The 15,373-nt window shown below is 44.6% G+C and overlaps 1 protein-coding gene across 1 annotated transcript in view; it reads left to right on the forward strand.

The window, feature by feature from the left end:
* LOC135525742 (rho-associated protein kinase 2-like) overlaps positions 1 to 15,373 on the forward strand; it is a 52,533-nt gene that overhangs the window by 20,967 nt on the left and 16,193 nt on the right. Inside the window, exons 2-4 of the mRNA XM_064953546.1 lie at positions 4,785 to 4,866; positions 4,939 to 5,039; positions 5,171 to 5,308. Of these exons, the coding sequence (XP_064809618.1) occupies positions 4,785 to 4,866; positions 4,939 to 5,039; positions 5,171 to 5,308 (321 nt within the window). The remainder of the gene's footprint in view (positions 1 to 4,784; positions 4,867 to 4,938; positions 5,040 to 5,170; positions 5,309 to 15,373) is intronic.

The following is a 15,373-nucleotide window of genomic DNA, read 5'->3' on the forward strand; positions in this document are numbered from 1 at the left end:
TGTAACACCACCTGCACAGGATCGGTACATCCGAACATCACACCTGCGGGACAGGTACAGGATGACAACAACAACTGCCCAAGTTACATCAGGAACACACAATCCCTCCATCAGTGCTCAGACTGTCCGCAATGGGCTGAGAGAGGCAGGACTGAGGGCTTGTAGGGCTGTTGTCTGGTGAGACTGCGATTATATCACCGGCAACCATGTCGCCTATGGGCACAAACCCCACCGTCGCTCGATCAGAAAGGACTGGCAAAAGTGCTCTTCACTGACGAGTTGTCGTTTTGTCTCACCATGGGTGATGGACGGATTCGAGTTTATCGTCGAAGGAATGAGCGCTACACCGAGGCCTGTACTCTGGAGCGGGATCGATGTGGAGAGTCCGTCATGGTCTGGGGATGTGTGTGTCACAGCATCATCGGACTGAGCTTGTTGTCATTGCAGGCAATCTCAATGCTGTGCGTTACAGGGAAGACATCCTTCTCCCTCGTGGTACCCTTCCTGCAGGCTCATCCTGACATGACCTTCCAGCATGACAATGTCACCAACCATACTGCTCGTTCTGTGCGTGATTTCCTGCAAGACAGGAATGTCAGTGTTCTGCCATGGCCAGCGAAGAGCCCGGATCTCACGTCTGGGACCTGTTGGATTGGAGGGTGAGGGCTAGGGCCATTTCCCCCCCCCCTCTTCCACCATCTCAAAGCAAGAACTGCCAAATCTGGTGCAGTCCATGAGGCGGAGATGCACTGCAGTACTTAGTATCTGGTGTTGCCACCAGCTGCATTGACTGTTACTTTTGATTTTGACTCCCCCTTTGTTCAGGGACACATTATTCCATTTGTTAGTCATGTGTCTGTGGAACTTGTTCAGTTTGTCTCAGTTTTTGAATCTCGTTATGTTCATGCAAATATTTACACATGTTAAGTTTGCTGAAAATAAACGCAGTTGCTGTTTCTTTTTTTGCTGAGTTTAGTTGCGTGGAGTCCCTGTAATCCTAGACTCCAATCATTCAGGTGAGAAAAATCATCACCCAGATAGGCCAGTTGTGTGAAACTCATAATCATGCAAGCGATCAGACAAGTCAAACTTAGGGTCAGTAAAGAACTTTAAGCTCGTCTCTCAATAAAAAATAAAAAGTGTCAATACTTTGCCCCTTGATAACCAGCGCACTTCTGTATGCTGTAAAAGTGTTACATGGTCGCTGCCATATCTTTGCGTAATGCAGAAAATACACGAGAGTTCAGGGGCATTCAGGGGCACAAAGTTAACCATCTTCACTGTAGTGTCCAATACGTCTTTCAAGTTGTCAGGTTTTCCCTTGGCAGCAAGAGCCTCTCTGTGGATGCTGCAGTGTACTCAAGTGGTGTCAGGAGAAACTGCTTGCATGCACGTTACCACTCCACTATGTCTCCCTGTCATATCTTTTGCACCATCAGTACAGATACTAGCACATCTTGACCCCAAGTCCATTTGATGTCACAAAGCTATCCAGTACTTAAATAATATCCTCTCCTGTTGTCCTGGTTTCCAGTGGTTTGCACAAAAGGATGTCTTCCTTAATTGACCCCCCCATAAATGTAACAGACATGTGGCGGGCCTGGCATAGCTCCTGGTATGTCTGTTGACTCATCCAGCTGTAACGCATAGAATTCACTGGCTTGTATGCGAAGCAGTAATTGTTTCAAAACATCTCCTGGCATGTCACTGATGCGTCTGGAAACTGTTGTTTGATGAAGGCATTGTCTGTGTAGTTTTTTTGGGGGCTTTTCCCACAGCATTGTCCCAGCCATATCCGCAGCAGCAGGAATAATTAAGTCCTCCAAATAGTATGGAGCTTGTCTGTCGTAGCCACTCGGTAACTCACCGTATAAGATGCTTCTAGACCCTTCTTATTAATGGTATCTGTTGCTTTTATACATGTCTTACTACTTAAAAGTTGTCTTAATTCTCACTCAAACTAATGTGGTTTATTTTTCAAATTGGCATGTTTCTAAATGTCTGCAGAAGAGTGACAGTTTCATAGTTGTGAGTACTTTTGCACATAACACACTGGCTGAGGAAAGGCACTAATCCCAATATAAGTGAACCCGGAAATCAATGTAGTTCTCATCATATTTACGCCTCTTTGATGGTTCAACGTCCCTGTCTGTTCGGTGCTTTCCCGGCTAAGGGGGCAGTAGCTCTTCGGCTGCATCAGATTCACAACTGTTAGTGCCCCAGCTCGCAACAAATGTAGAATTACTGATGCTAGCATTGGATGTGCTCGTGGAAGCAGAACAACTTGTCGTTGACAGGTGCAGGTGTAGTACTGCTGGTAGTAGCAATACTACCAGTTGAGCTGGTATGTGTCTCTATGGACACGGGCCTAACTTTCTTTTAAGCATTTATCAATATTCGTGCAAACGGAATGAGCAGCAGCTACGTTTGGCTACATACAGACCATTAGTGGAATTCCCGCGAGAGAGTAATGGTTAATGTAATTGGATGTTAATTATTTGATTAGGCTACCTGTATTTGACATTGTTGTTATTTCGCTGAACACAATATAGTTTAATTTTATTTTTGGCAGTCAAACGACGCTACTCCCGCAAGGAAAAAAACATCACTCAAATGTATAGCCCCATTTTGAAAATGTGAATAACATTTTTATTTGGCGTACCCCCGACGGCAGTGTTTGGGAATAGACCATGTAGCTGAATATTGTTTGGGAGTAGGACATGTAGCTGAATATTGTTTGGGAGTAGGCCATGTAGCTGAATATTGTTTGGGAGTAGGCCATGTAGCTGAATATTGTTTGGGAATAGGCCATGTAGCTGAATGAAAATGTATCTTTTTTCTCCCCTTCAATGTTTTATTTTTGTGTTGCCAAACAGGAAAGTCCCAAGGAAATCAACCAATAATCAAATGAAAACTTGGAAATACAGTAGGCTATTGCTGACTGGTGTGCAGCTGCTACCAACAAACTGTTGTTCTTTTTATTATTTTCATCCTTTTCTCTCAGCTTCTCCTTCCAATGTTCAAGTTTTACATGCGCATTGTATTCTTCTACAAGTTGGTGTGCATACATTTTGTTAGATGATAGGATTGATAAATGTGTTTTAGTAGATATTGACTTGTCGCTTGTCACCAACTTTGTTCTCACTGCGTCACCCGCTGAATCATGTTTCTAAGACGTTGCCATGCAACCCAATACGTTGGCAGGTTTGCAGTGTGCTCCCAAGCAGCAGTGTTTTTTCACTGTAGTTCAGATATGGTTCAGACCGATAAGAAAGAACTGATAAGATAGCAGCAGTGAGTCAGTCAGTGTCCCTGCCTTAGCATCACTGACTGAAGAGTTCATACCTGTTCATAATAACATTAACTTATTCCTGAGAGTTAATCTATGTGTCTCCATAATGTATTAAACTATCTCTAGGAGTTATGAAGAAATTCCGATTGGTAATTCGTAAGGTTTCAGTCCTCTCAGACCCCAATAACCTCTGGACGCACACACAGACACTGAACATACACTAGTCTGAAAGAAGGGTTCTGAATCTCCCCAGGTGTTGCCCACAAACACTCATGGAATGGACATTCACACTCAAAGTATTTCCAGTTTTTGCAATGGGGGAGGGGCATGGATGGCTCTTGTCCAATGCATGTCCAGTTATGTATGATTGACATGTTGAGTGAGCAGTCAGGATGCTGCTTTGCACCTGAGAAGTAGGTCGCTCTTTTCCCCCAGAAAGGATGATACTTAGTGTTTACAGTCCTGTTTTAACTGGTATTTCATAGGATATGTGGTAACAATGGAATCTTATGTTGATGTCTATGAAGTAAATGCAGCTCTTCCTGGTACCTGTCGACTACTTCATAGGCATGCAGGTGCTTTGTGTAATTACACCTTTACATTTTTCAATTAACCCAAAATGAAGTGATTGGTCATTACCACAATCGGCTATTTTACCGTGATGTTTCTAAATGCCAACTAATACAACTTCTACAGTCCACTATTTAAAAAGTGTAGCCTAACTACTTTTTTCTCCTCATGGCTCATAGCCGGGCTACGTAGAGTTGTCTCTCTAAAGAGGAAATGAATTGCACACTGAGGGACTGGCTTCATGACACAATGACATTATCTTCAGAGTACTGGGCGGGGTGGACCATGTCCTGAATTGCTGTGCTCTAAGGGAGATTGTGTGTGTGTAAGCGTGTGTCTGTGGGTGTGAGCATGTCTGCATGTGCTTTTTCTCCTTAAATAGTAGTTCTGTGTGAGGTACGTCCTTTATTAGGAAGTGGAGTAGAGATGATGAAACCGCTGGCAGCAAACTGTACAGTGTACACTGACATCTGCAGAGTAGAGGGGGAAGATCAGACACAGGATCAGAGAGGTTATAGTAAGGTTTGTTGTAATGTTATTCTTGGAATAAACTACAAACCTCAACAGAGGTTGACACAGATCTGTTGGTGTCAGAGAATGACAGTAGACAAATCCATTGCCCTGCATTCTGTGTTTTAAGCCTGTTATGAGTTATGTCAATTTCACTTCACCAAATCAAAGTTCTGTAATTCTTTATTTGATCATATTATATGCCCAATTCCTGAATGACATTTACTGAAATGGACAAACATGTTATCCAATGGACAAACATGTTATCCAATGTGGCACTTAAATGTCCCAATTGTTTTGGGTACAAAGTCTAATTGCACCCTAAAAATAATGCTGTCACTTTATATTTTCTTGATCGCATGTTTTGTTGGTTTCTCTTTTCCAATGAGTTCGTTTTCTTTCTCTCTTACAGGATTCTATCAATGCCTTCGTTCTAGATCTGGACTACCCTGCCCTACGGAAAAACAAAAACATAGAAACCTTTTTAAACAGATGTAAGTATACGTTTGATAATAGGTCATGTGAATGTGTGTAATGGATGACTAAATCCTCTCTCCTCCACACAGATGAGAAGGTGATGGGGCACATACGGGACTTTCAGATGAGGTCTGAGGACTTTGACAGGGTGAAAGTGATCGGCAGAGGGGCGTTTGGTGAGGTTCAGCTGGTGAGATTTTTGTATTTCATAGAGATGTTAAGGACCTGCGTATTCACTACACCACTTAGTTTTGACTCTACCCCTATGTCTTTGTCTTCCCGTCTCTCTTTCTGACACTTTAATTCCTTTGTTTTCCCCAGGTTCGACACAAAGCCTCTCAGAAAGTGTATGCCATGAAGTTGCTGAGCAAGTTTGAGATGATCAAACGATCTGACTCTGCCTTCTTCTGGGAGGAGAGGGATATTATGGCCTTCGCCAACAGTCCCTGGGTTGTACAAGTAAGGCATGACTAGGGCTGTTACGGTGACCATATTACCGCCGCACTGGCAGTCACGAGTCATGAAAGCAGTCAAATTCCACGTGGCCGTTTTGTCATGATAATTAGGCTTCTCCAAGCTCCGATGCTGCTGATGGTCATTCGTAGCCTACCAAACTTGCTAACTGCCTGTTATTCAGCACTATTGTCTCTCTAATCACTCTAACATCAATACAAATCTAATCAAACATTTCTATAGGGTATGCAATTTTGTGAGAAGACAGAGTGATGACCTCTATTAAAAAGAGGAGGATCCCATCAGCTTTCTATAGGCTAGGCCTACTAGATTTATCAACTTTGCTAATATTAAGCACATTGCTTCTCTATACAACAGGAGTACAGCCTACCTGGCAGGCATGAAAATGAGACACAGGAAAAGCGACCTCCATTCGCTATTTAAGTACATAGATCGATAGGGATGGGAACCGAAACGGGGCCCGGGGCTAAATTATGAAAGACTGTAGTATGGTTAAGCTCTAACGTTATCGGTTCTGCTTTCGGTACTGGAGAAATTAAGAAAATACATTTCCTATTTGTTATTTCTACATAAATGTTATCTTGCACATTTTATCTCACCAACCGTTTCTAATTTGCAGTAAGATTAAGACATTCGTCTGATGCATTTTCGCTATTCCCAATCCAGAAGAGATCTCGTTGACACTACAGCACACACAGCCCCTGCCTGCTCTTAATTAGTGACCATGGCTGAGAGAACTAAACGTCCAACAGTGTGGTTACACTTCACCAGATTTGATGCTTGTTGCCACAAGTGCAACAAGACTTTTGCTTGTAAGGGGCGGAAGCACGAGCAATCTGTCCAAACATCTATGGAAAGTGCATCATGTACAGGCAGAGAAACAGTTTGACTGCCCAGCTTGTAGTTCATCTCTCGTTGCCTGATCTACATTAGGTATGTATGCTAGCAGCCTAGAGCCCACACAGAGTTAACTCAATTATGCGAACATGGGTTCCTGATCAAAAGTAACCATTAGCCAGCTGATTATTTAGCTATTTTTGCGTTCAGAAATTCAATCACCCATTTAAAGATGTTGCTACTTTTTTGTTAGTTGCAGCTACAATGAACCAACCCAGTCCCCCCTCTAATACCGCTGGTCCAAGCCAAAAGCCCAAAGCCCCTTCACGCTGGCAGCCAGTGGGAGGATGACTGAGGAGAGGGTGACCAAGTTCATAGTGAAAGGCCGACACCCCTTTGTTACTTAAAGCCTTTGGACTCCACTGTTGCAGTCTGTCAGTATATATTGAGTTGTATACATTTTTTGGGATATAGTAGTATATCCACAATACACAACACAATAATAATTCAATAATGATAATTCAACACATTAAAATATTTTTCTTTACTGTAGGGAGATGAGCAAGGCACTCAACCCCAAATACAGATGAAGTCGGAGTTTACATACACTTACTGAGGTTGGAGTCATTAATTCTCGTTTTTCAACCACTCCACAAATTTCTTGTTAACAAACTATAGTTTTGGCAAGTCGGTTAGGACATCTACTTTGTGCATGCCACATGTAATTTTTCAAACAATTGTTTACAGACAGATTAATTCACTGTATCAAAATTCCAGTGGGTTAGAAGTTTGCATACGCTAAGTTGACTGTGCCTTTAAACAGCTTGGAAAATTCCAGAAAATGATGTCATGGCTTTAGAAGCTTCTGATAGGATAATTGACATCATTTGAGTCAATTGGAGGTGTACCTGTATGTATTTCAAGGCCTACCTTCAAACTCAGTGCCTCTTTGCTTGACATCATGGGAAAATAAAAAGAAATCAGCCAAGACCTCAGAAAAAAAATTGTAAACCTCAACAAGTCTGGTTCATCTACACCTGCAATTTCCAAACACCTGAAGGTACCACATACATCTGTACAAGACTGCTTCGATCACGTGGATTGAGATATGTTCCGCATTGCATCCAACAACAACATTGACGAATACGCTGATTCGGTGAGCGAGTTCCTTTGAAAGTGCGTTGATGATGACGTTCCCATAGCAACAATTAAAACATTCCCAAACCAGAAACCGTGGATTGATTGCAGCATTCGTGTGAAACTGAAAGCGCAAACCACTGCTTTTAAACAGGGAAAGGTGACCGGAAACATGACTGAATACAAACAGTGTAGCTATTCCCTCCGCAAGGCAATCAAAAAAGCTAAGCGTCAGAGTCGCAATTCAACGGCTCAGACACGAGGTATGTGGCAGGGTCTACAGTCAATCACGGATTACAAAAAGAAAACCAGCCCCGTCACGGACCAGGATGTCTTGCTCCAAGGCAGACTAAATAACTTTTTTGCCCGCTTTGAGGACAATACAGTGCCACTGACACGGCCCGCAACCAAAACCTGCGGACTCTCCTTCACTGCAGCCGACGTGAGGAAAACATTTAAACGTGTTAACCCTTGCAAGGCTGCAGGCCCAGACGGCATCCCCAGCCGCATCCTTAGAGCATGCGCAGACCAGCTGGCTGGTGTGTTTACGGACATATTCAATCAATCCTTATCCCAGTCTGCTGTTCCCACATGCTTCAAGAGGGCCACCATTGTCCCTGTTCCCAGGAAAGCTAAGGTAACTGAGCTAAACGACTACCGCCCCTTGGCACTCACTTCCGTCATCATGAAGTGCTTTGAGAGACTAGTCAAAGATCATATCACCTCCACCCTACCTGACACCCTAGACCCACTCCAATACCGCCCAAATAGGTCCACAGACGATGCAATCTCAACCACACTGCACACTGCCCTAACCCATCTGGACAAGAGGAATACCTATGTGAGAATGCTGTTCATCGACTACAGCTCAGCATTTAACATCATAGTACACTCCAAACTCGTCATCAAGCTCGAGACCCTGGGTTTCGACCCCGCCCTGTGCAACTGGTTACTGGACTTCCTGACGGGCCGCCCCCAGGTGGTGAGGGTAGGTAACAACCTCTCCACCCCGCTGATCCTCAACACTGTGGCCCCACAAGGGTGCGTTCTGAGCCCTCTCCTGTACTCCCTGTTCACTCATGACTGCGTGGCCATGCAAGCCTCCACCTCAATCATAAAGTTTGCTGACGACACTACAGTGGTAGGCTTGATGACCAACAATGACGAGACGGCCTACAGGGAGGAGGTGAGGGCCCACAGAGTGTGGTGTCAGGAAAATAACCTCACATTCAATGTCAACAAAACAAAAGAGATGATTGTGGACTTCAGGAAGCAGCAGAGGGAGCACCCCCCTATCCACATCGATGGGACAGCAGTGGAGAAGGTAGGAAGTTTTAAGTTCCTCGGCGTACACATCACGGACAAACTGAATTGGTCCACCCACACAGACAGTGTCGTGAAGAAGGCGCAGCAGCGCCTCTTCAACCTCAGGAGGCTGAAGAAATTTGGCCTGTCACCAAAAGCACTCACAAACTTCTACAGATGCACAATCGAGAGCATCCTGGCGGGCTTTATCACCGCCTGGTACGGCAACTGCTCCGCCCACAACCGTAAGGCTCTCCAGTGGGTAGTGAGGTCTGCACAACGCATCACCTGGGGCAAACTCCCTGCCCTCCAGGACACCTACACCACCCAATGTCACAGGAAGGCCATTAAGATCATCAAGGACAACAACGACCCAAGCCACTGCCTGTTCACCCCGCTCCAGAAGGTGAGGTCAGTACAGGTGCATCAAAGCAGGGACCGAGAGACTGAAAAACAGCTTCTATCTCAAGGCCATTAGACTGTCAAACAACCACCACTAACATAGTGTGTTGGCAGCAGCCACTCAGACTCAATTCCAGCAACTTTAATAATGGGAATTGATGGAAATTGATGTAAAATGTCACTAGCCACTTTAAACAATGCTACTTAATACAATGTTTACATACCCTACATTACTCATCTCATATGTATATACTGTACCCTATATCATCTACTGCATCTTTATGTATCACTAGCCACTTTAAACTATGACACTTTGTTTACATACCCTACATTACTCATCTCATATGTATATACTTTATATGGTTCCATCTACTGCATCTTGCCTATGCCGTTATGTACCATCACTCATTCATATATCTTTATGTACATGTTCTTTATCCCTTTACACTTGTGTGTGTGTATAAGGTAGTAGTTTTGGAATTGTTAGGTTAGATTACACGTTGGTTATTACTGCATTGTTGGAACTAGAAGCACAAGCATTGCTAGACTTTCATGTGTATGTGACAAATACATTTGATTTGATTTGGATTTGATTACAAGCAATAGTATGCAAGTATGAACACCATGGGACCACGCAGCCAGGAAGGAGACGCTTTCTGTCTCCTAGAGACTTTGGTGCAAAAGTGCAAATCAATCCCAGAACGAGAGCAAAAGACCTTGTGAAGATGCTGGAGGAAACCGGTACAAAAGTATCTACATCCACAGTAAAATGAGACCAAAATCGACATAACCTGAAAGGCCGCTCAGCAAGGAAGAAGCCACTGCTCTAAAACCGCCATTAAAAAAAGCCTGACTACGGTTTGCAACTGCACATGGAGACAAAGATTATACTTTTTGGAGAAATGTCCTCTGGTCTGATGAAACAAAAATAGAACTGTTTGGCCATAATGACCATCGTTATGTTTATAGGAAAAGGTGGAGGTTTGCAAGCCGAAGAACACCATCCCAACTGTGAAGCACGGGGGTGGCAGCATCATGTTCTGCTTTGCTGCAGGAGGGACTGGTGTACTTCACAAAATAGATGGCATCATGAGGTAGGAGAATTATGTGGATATATTGATGCAACATCTCAAGACATCAGTCTAGAAGTTAAAGCTTGGTTGCAAATGGGTCTTCCAACTGGACAATGACCCCAAACATACTTCTAAAGTTGTGGCAAATTGGCTTAAGGACAACAATGTCAAGATATTGGAGTGGCCATCACAAAGCCCTGACCTCAATCCTATAGAAACTGTGTGGGCAGAACTGAAAAAGCGTGTGCGAGCAAGGAGGCCTACAAACCTGACTCAGTTTCATCAGCTCTGTCAGGAGGAATGGGCCAAAATTCACCCAACTTATTGTGGGAAGCTTGTGGAAGGTTACCTGAAACATTTAACCCAAGTTAAACAATTAAGGCAATGCTACCAAATACTAATTGAGTGTATGTAAACTTCTGACCCACTGGGAATGTGATGAAAGAAATAAAAGCTGAAATCATTCTACTGTTATTCTGACATTTCACATTCTTAAAATAGTGGTGAACCTAACTGACCTAAGACGGGGCATTTTTTTACTAGGATTAAATGTCAGGAATTGTGAAAAACTGAGATTAAATGTATTTGGCAAAGGTGTATGTAAACTTCCGACTTCAACTGTATACGCCTCCCTCTAGGAGTTACTTTAGTGACACATTAATTCCTACGTGGTAGGGTGTAGAAATGGCCAATGTGATCGCTGAGCTGAAGGACGTGCCGAAGCTGGCCATCACATCAGACAGGTGGCCCTGCCTCTGTGAGGACCACTATCTCACTTAAAGTGCACTACACAAGCCAGGGCAGTGTACAAGTCGCAAACTGGCGAAGTAGTGGGAGAGGAGATCTCAGACATTCTGGAAGAGTTTGAGGCCGAGCCGAGCAAGATTATAGCTGTGACTGTTGATAATGCTAGCAATATGGATATTGCCATCAAGAGGCTACACATCCTAAAAATAGGATGCTTTGCACACACAATGAATCTGGCAGCACAGAGAATCTACAAAAATTCTTCAATTGATAAATGGGCAGCCCGAATCAAAGCAGTGGTTGTGTGGTTCAAGAGATCCTCGATGTCCAAAACAGTTTAAGGAAAAGTAGCAGCTCCTTGGTAAGAAGCCAGTTCAATCTATTAAAGTATTATTTAGAAATTCTCACATTTAACAATTTAATTCAAGTATGCGGTAATGAAATGTATGTTTTTTGTTGTTCAGGCCTTCTGCAACACTCACTCATCCTTGATGTCAAGACCAGATGGAACTCTATCTAATGATAGAGAGATTCATGGAGCAGTATCCAGCGATCCAAGCAGCAGCGTTGAACCCACGATTACGAAAATCAATGTCCAAGGACAACCTGGACCGTCTGAAGGACAAGGACTTCCTTAAGGCTGAGGAGTTTGTCCAGTTCATGAGAATCCTCCATACATCCACACTGTGTCATGTGAAAAGAATGACACCTGTGGACAGATCAAACCTATCCTCAAAAACTGGAAGAGCACTTCACAGTGAAGCATGTAGATATGTTTGTGGCAACCATCAAAGAGAAGGTGTGGGAGAACCTCTCCGAGCGCTATCAGGATGAGGACAGTCAAGCCTTCCTGCATGAGGCCACAGCATTGGACCCCGGATTTAAAGGGAGGCCGGTGAATGATGCCGGCAACTGTTGAGGCCGATGTGACACGAGCAACACCAGTGCTGTCAGAGGAGCCGGAGCAGACAGACACAGAGCACCAGCAACAGGAGGAGTCTGAAGGAAAGAAAATGGAGGAGACAGTCCCTCCATTGTACAAAACAAGGATTGCCTTGGAGGACAGGGAGTTAAGGTTGACGATCCAAAAAGACACCTCGTTCCTCAGCGAGCGTGTTGACCTAGAGGTGGAGCTCTACAAAGGCCTGCCTCCCATCCCCATGGCTGAAGATCCTGTGAAGTAGTGGTGGGAGAAGAGAGCTACTCTGCCCCTCACAAACATTGCAACAAGCTACCTCTGTGCCCAAGCCTCCTCCACCTCTAGCGAGAGGGTATTTTTGACTGCAGGCAACACAATAAGCCATAAGAGGTCCCAACTTCTGCCAGAGAAGGCAAATAAACTCAGCAAAAAAAAAGCAATTTTCAGGACCCTGTCTTTCGTAAAAATCCAAATAACTTCACAGATCTTCACTGTAAACCATAAACCGTCCCAAATGAACCATAAACAATTAATGAACATGCACCTATGGAATGGTCGTTAAGACACTAACAGCTGACAGACGGTAGACAATTAAGGTCACAGTTATGAAAACTTAGGACACTAAAGAGGCCTTTCTACTGACTCTGAAAAACACAGAAAGAAAGATGCCCAGGGTCCCTGCTCATTTGTGGGAATGTGCCTTAGGTATGCCGCAAGGAGGCATGAGGACTGCAGATGTGGCCAGGGCAATAAATTGCAATGTTCGTGCTGTGAGACGCTTAAGACAGCCCTACAGGGAGACAGGACAGACAGCTGATCGTCCTCTCAGTGGCAGACCATGTGTAACGACACCTGGACAGGATCGGTACATCCGAACATCACACGAGTTACACCAGGAACGCACAATCCCTCAATCAGTGCTTCGACTGTCCGCAATAGGCTGAGAGAGGCTGGACTGAGGGCTTGTAGGCCTGTTGTAAGGCAGGTCCTCTCCAGCAACAATGTCGCCTATGGGCACAAACCCACCGTCGCTGGACCAGACAGGACTGGCAAAAAGTGCTCTTCACTGACGAGTCGTGGTTTTGTCTCACCGGGGGTGATGGTCGGATTCGCGTTTAACGTCGAAGAAATGAGCGTTACACCAAGGCCTGTAACTCTGGAGCGGGATCGAGGTGGAGGGTCCGTCATGGTCTGGGGCGGTGTGTCACAGCATCATCGGACTGAGCTTGTTGTCATTGCAGGCAATCTCAATGCTGTGCGTGACAGGGAAGACTTCCTCCTCCCTCATGTGGTACCCTTCCTTCAGGCTCATCCTGACATGACCCCCCAGCATGACAATGCCACCAGCCATACGGCTCGTTCTGTGCGTGATTTCCCGCAAGACAGGAATGTCAGTGTTCTGCCATGGCCAGCGAAGAGCGCGGATCTCAATCCCATTGAGCACATCTGGGACCTGTTGGATCGGAGGGTGAGGGCTAGGGCCATTCCACCCAGAAATGTTTGGGAACTTGCAGGTGCCTTGGTGGAAGAGTGGGGTAACATCTCACAGCAAGAACTGGAAAATCTGGTGCAGTCCATGAGGCGGAGATGCACTGCAGTACTTAATGCAACTGATGACACACCAGATACTGACTGTTACTTTTGATTTTGATCCCCCCCCCTCGTTCAGGGACATATTATTCAAATTTCATTTGTTCAGTTCATGTCTGTTGAATCTTTTTATGTTCATACAAATATTTACACATGTTAATTTTGCTGAAAATAAATATTTAGAGGACATTACTTTATTTGTTTAGTTTGTTGATCTTTCTCCAGAAGAACTGCTAAGAACTGTTAGTCCTTTTGCAGCCCACCTGCAGGCCCCACCCGTGTTGCTCTATACCACTGTATTGTCTTCTGCAGCCTACCTGCATGCCCCACCCGTGTTGCTCTATACCACTGTATTGTCTTCTGCAGCCTACCTGCATGCCCCACCTGTGTTGCTCTATACCACTGTATTGTCTTCTGCAGCCTACCTGCAGGCCCCACCCGTGTTGCTCTCTACCACTATTGTCTTCTGCAGCCCACCTCCATGCCCCACCCGTGTTGCTCTATACCACTGTATTGTCTTCTGCAGCCTACCTGCATGCCCCACCCGTGTTGCACTATACCACTGTCCTTTCTTCTGCAGCCTCCCTCCATGCCCCACCCATGTTGCTCTATACCACTGTATTGTCTTCTGCAGCCTACCTGCAGGCCCCACCCGTGTTGCTCTCTACCACTATTGTCTTCTGCAGCCCACCTCCATGCCCCACCCGTGTTGCTCTATACCACTGTATTGTCTTCTGCAGCCTACCTGCATGCCCCACCCATGTTGCTCTATACTACTGTCTTTTCTTCTGCAGCCTCCCTCCATGCCCCACCCATGTTGCTCTATACCACTGTATTGTCTTCTGCAGTCTACCTCCATGCCCCACCCATGTTGCTCTATACCACTGTCTTTTCTTCTGCAGCCTCCCTCCATGCCCCACCCATGTTGCTCTATACCACTGTATTGTCTTCTGCAGTCTACCTTCATGCCCCACCCATGTTGCTCTATACCACTTTCTTTTCTTCTGCAGCCTCCCTCCATGCCCCACCCATGTTGCTCTATACCACTGTATTGTCTTCTGCAGTCTACCTCCATGCCCCACCCATGTTGCTCTATACCACTGTCTTTTCTTCTGCAGCCTCCCTCCATGCCCCACCCATGTTGCTCTATACCACTGTATTGTCTTCTGCAGTCTACCTCCATGCCCCACCCATGTTGCTCTATACCACTGTCTTTTCTTCTGCAGCCTCCCTCCATGCCCCACCCATGTTGCTCTATACCACTGTATTGTCTTCTGCAGTCTACCTTCATGCCCCACCCATGTTGCTCTATACCACTGTATTGTCTTCTGCAGTCTACCTTCATGCCCCACCCATGTTGCTCTATACCACTTTCTTTTCTTCTGCAGCCTCCCTCCATGCCCCACCCATGTTGCTCTATACCACTGTATTGTCTTCTGCAGTCTACCTCCATGCCCCACCCATGTTGCTCTATACCACTGTCTTTCCTTTGCAGGAAAATATTGTTTATTTCATTTGTCTTACATTTCCATCATCACAACATTAGTCTATAATAGTGATTTGTTCAAAACATTGCTGTTTCTTTTGTTGTAAATAATTGTTTATTTATTTTACATTTCAGAAAATAAATAAATGTTAATTCTGTTCTTAATTTGTTTTTATTTTTTCCCCATAAAAAGCAACAAAAAGAACCGTTAAGAATACTGTTAAAGTACCGGATCGATGAGCGGTATTGGTATAATACATGTAAAATACATGTAAAATCTTAACGATACACATCCCTATACATAGATGACATGTAATTTTTTTGCCCCTGCCCCGATTTCAAGACCGGTGCATTACATGTTCCATTCTAAACCAGAACAAATTTCACACACATATTATTTAGTATATGTGTGGACAAGATTTAAATCAAGAATAGTGTGATGGGTGACCAAATTTGCCTATCACTTGTGAATGATGCCCAGCCTGAGGCACGAAACATTGCATGCCTTTTTTATTTCTCAAATCACAGTCGCACACCACATATAGCCTAGCCCA

Source organism: Oncorhynchus masou, chromosome 32 (genome assembly GCF_036934945.1).
Source record: "Oncorhynchus masou masou isolate Uvic2021 chromosome 32, UVic_Omas_1.1, whole genome shotgun sequence".
In the NCBI taxonomy this organism is placed as follows: Eukaryota; Metazoa; Chordata; class Actinopteri; order Salmoniformes; family Salmonidae; genus Oncorhynchus; species Oncorhynchus masou.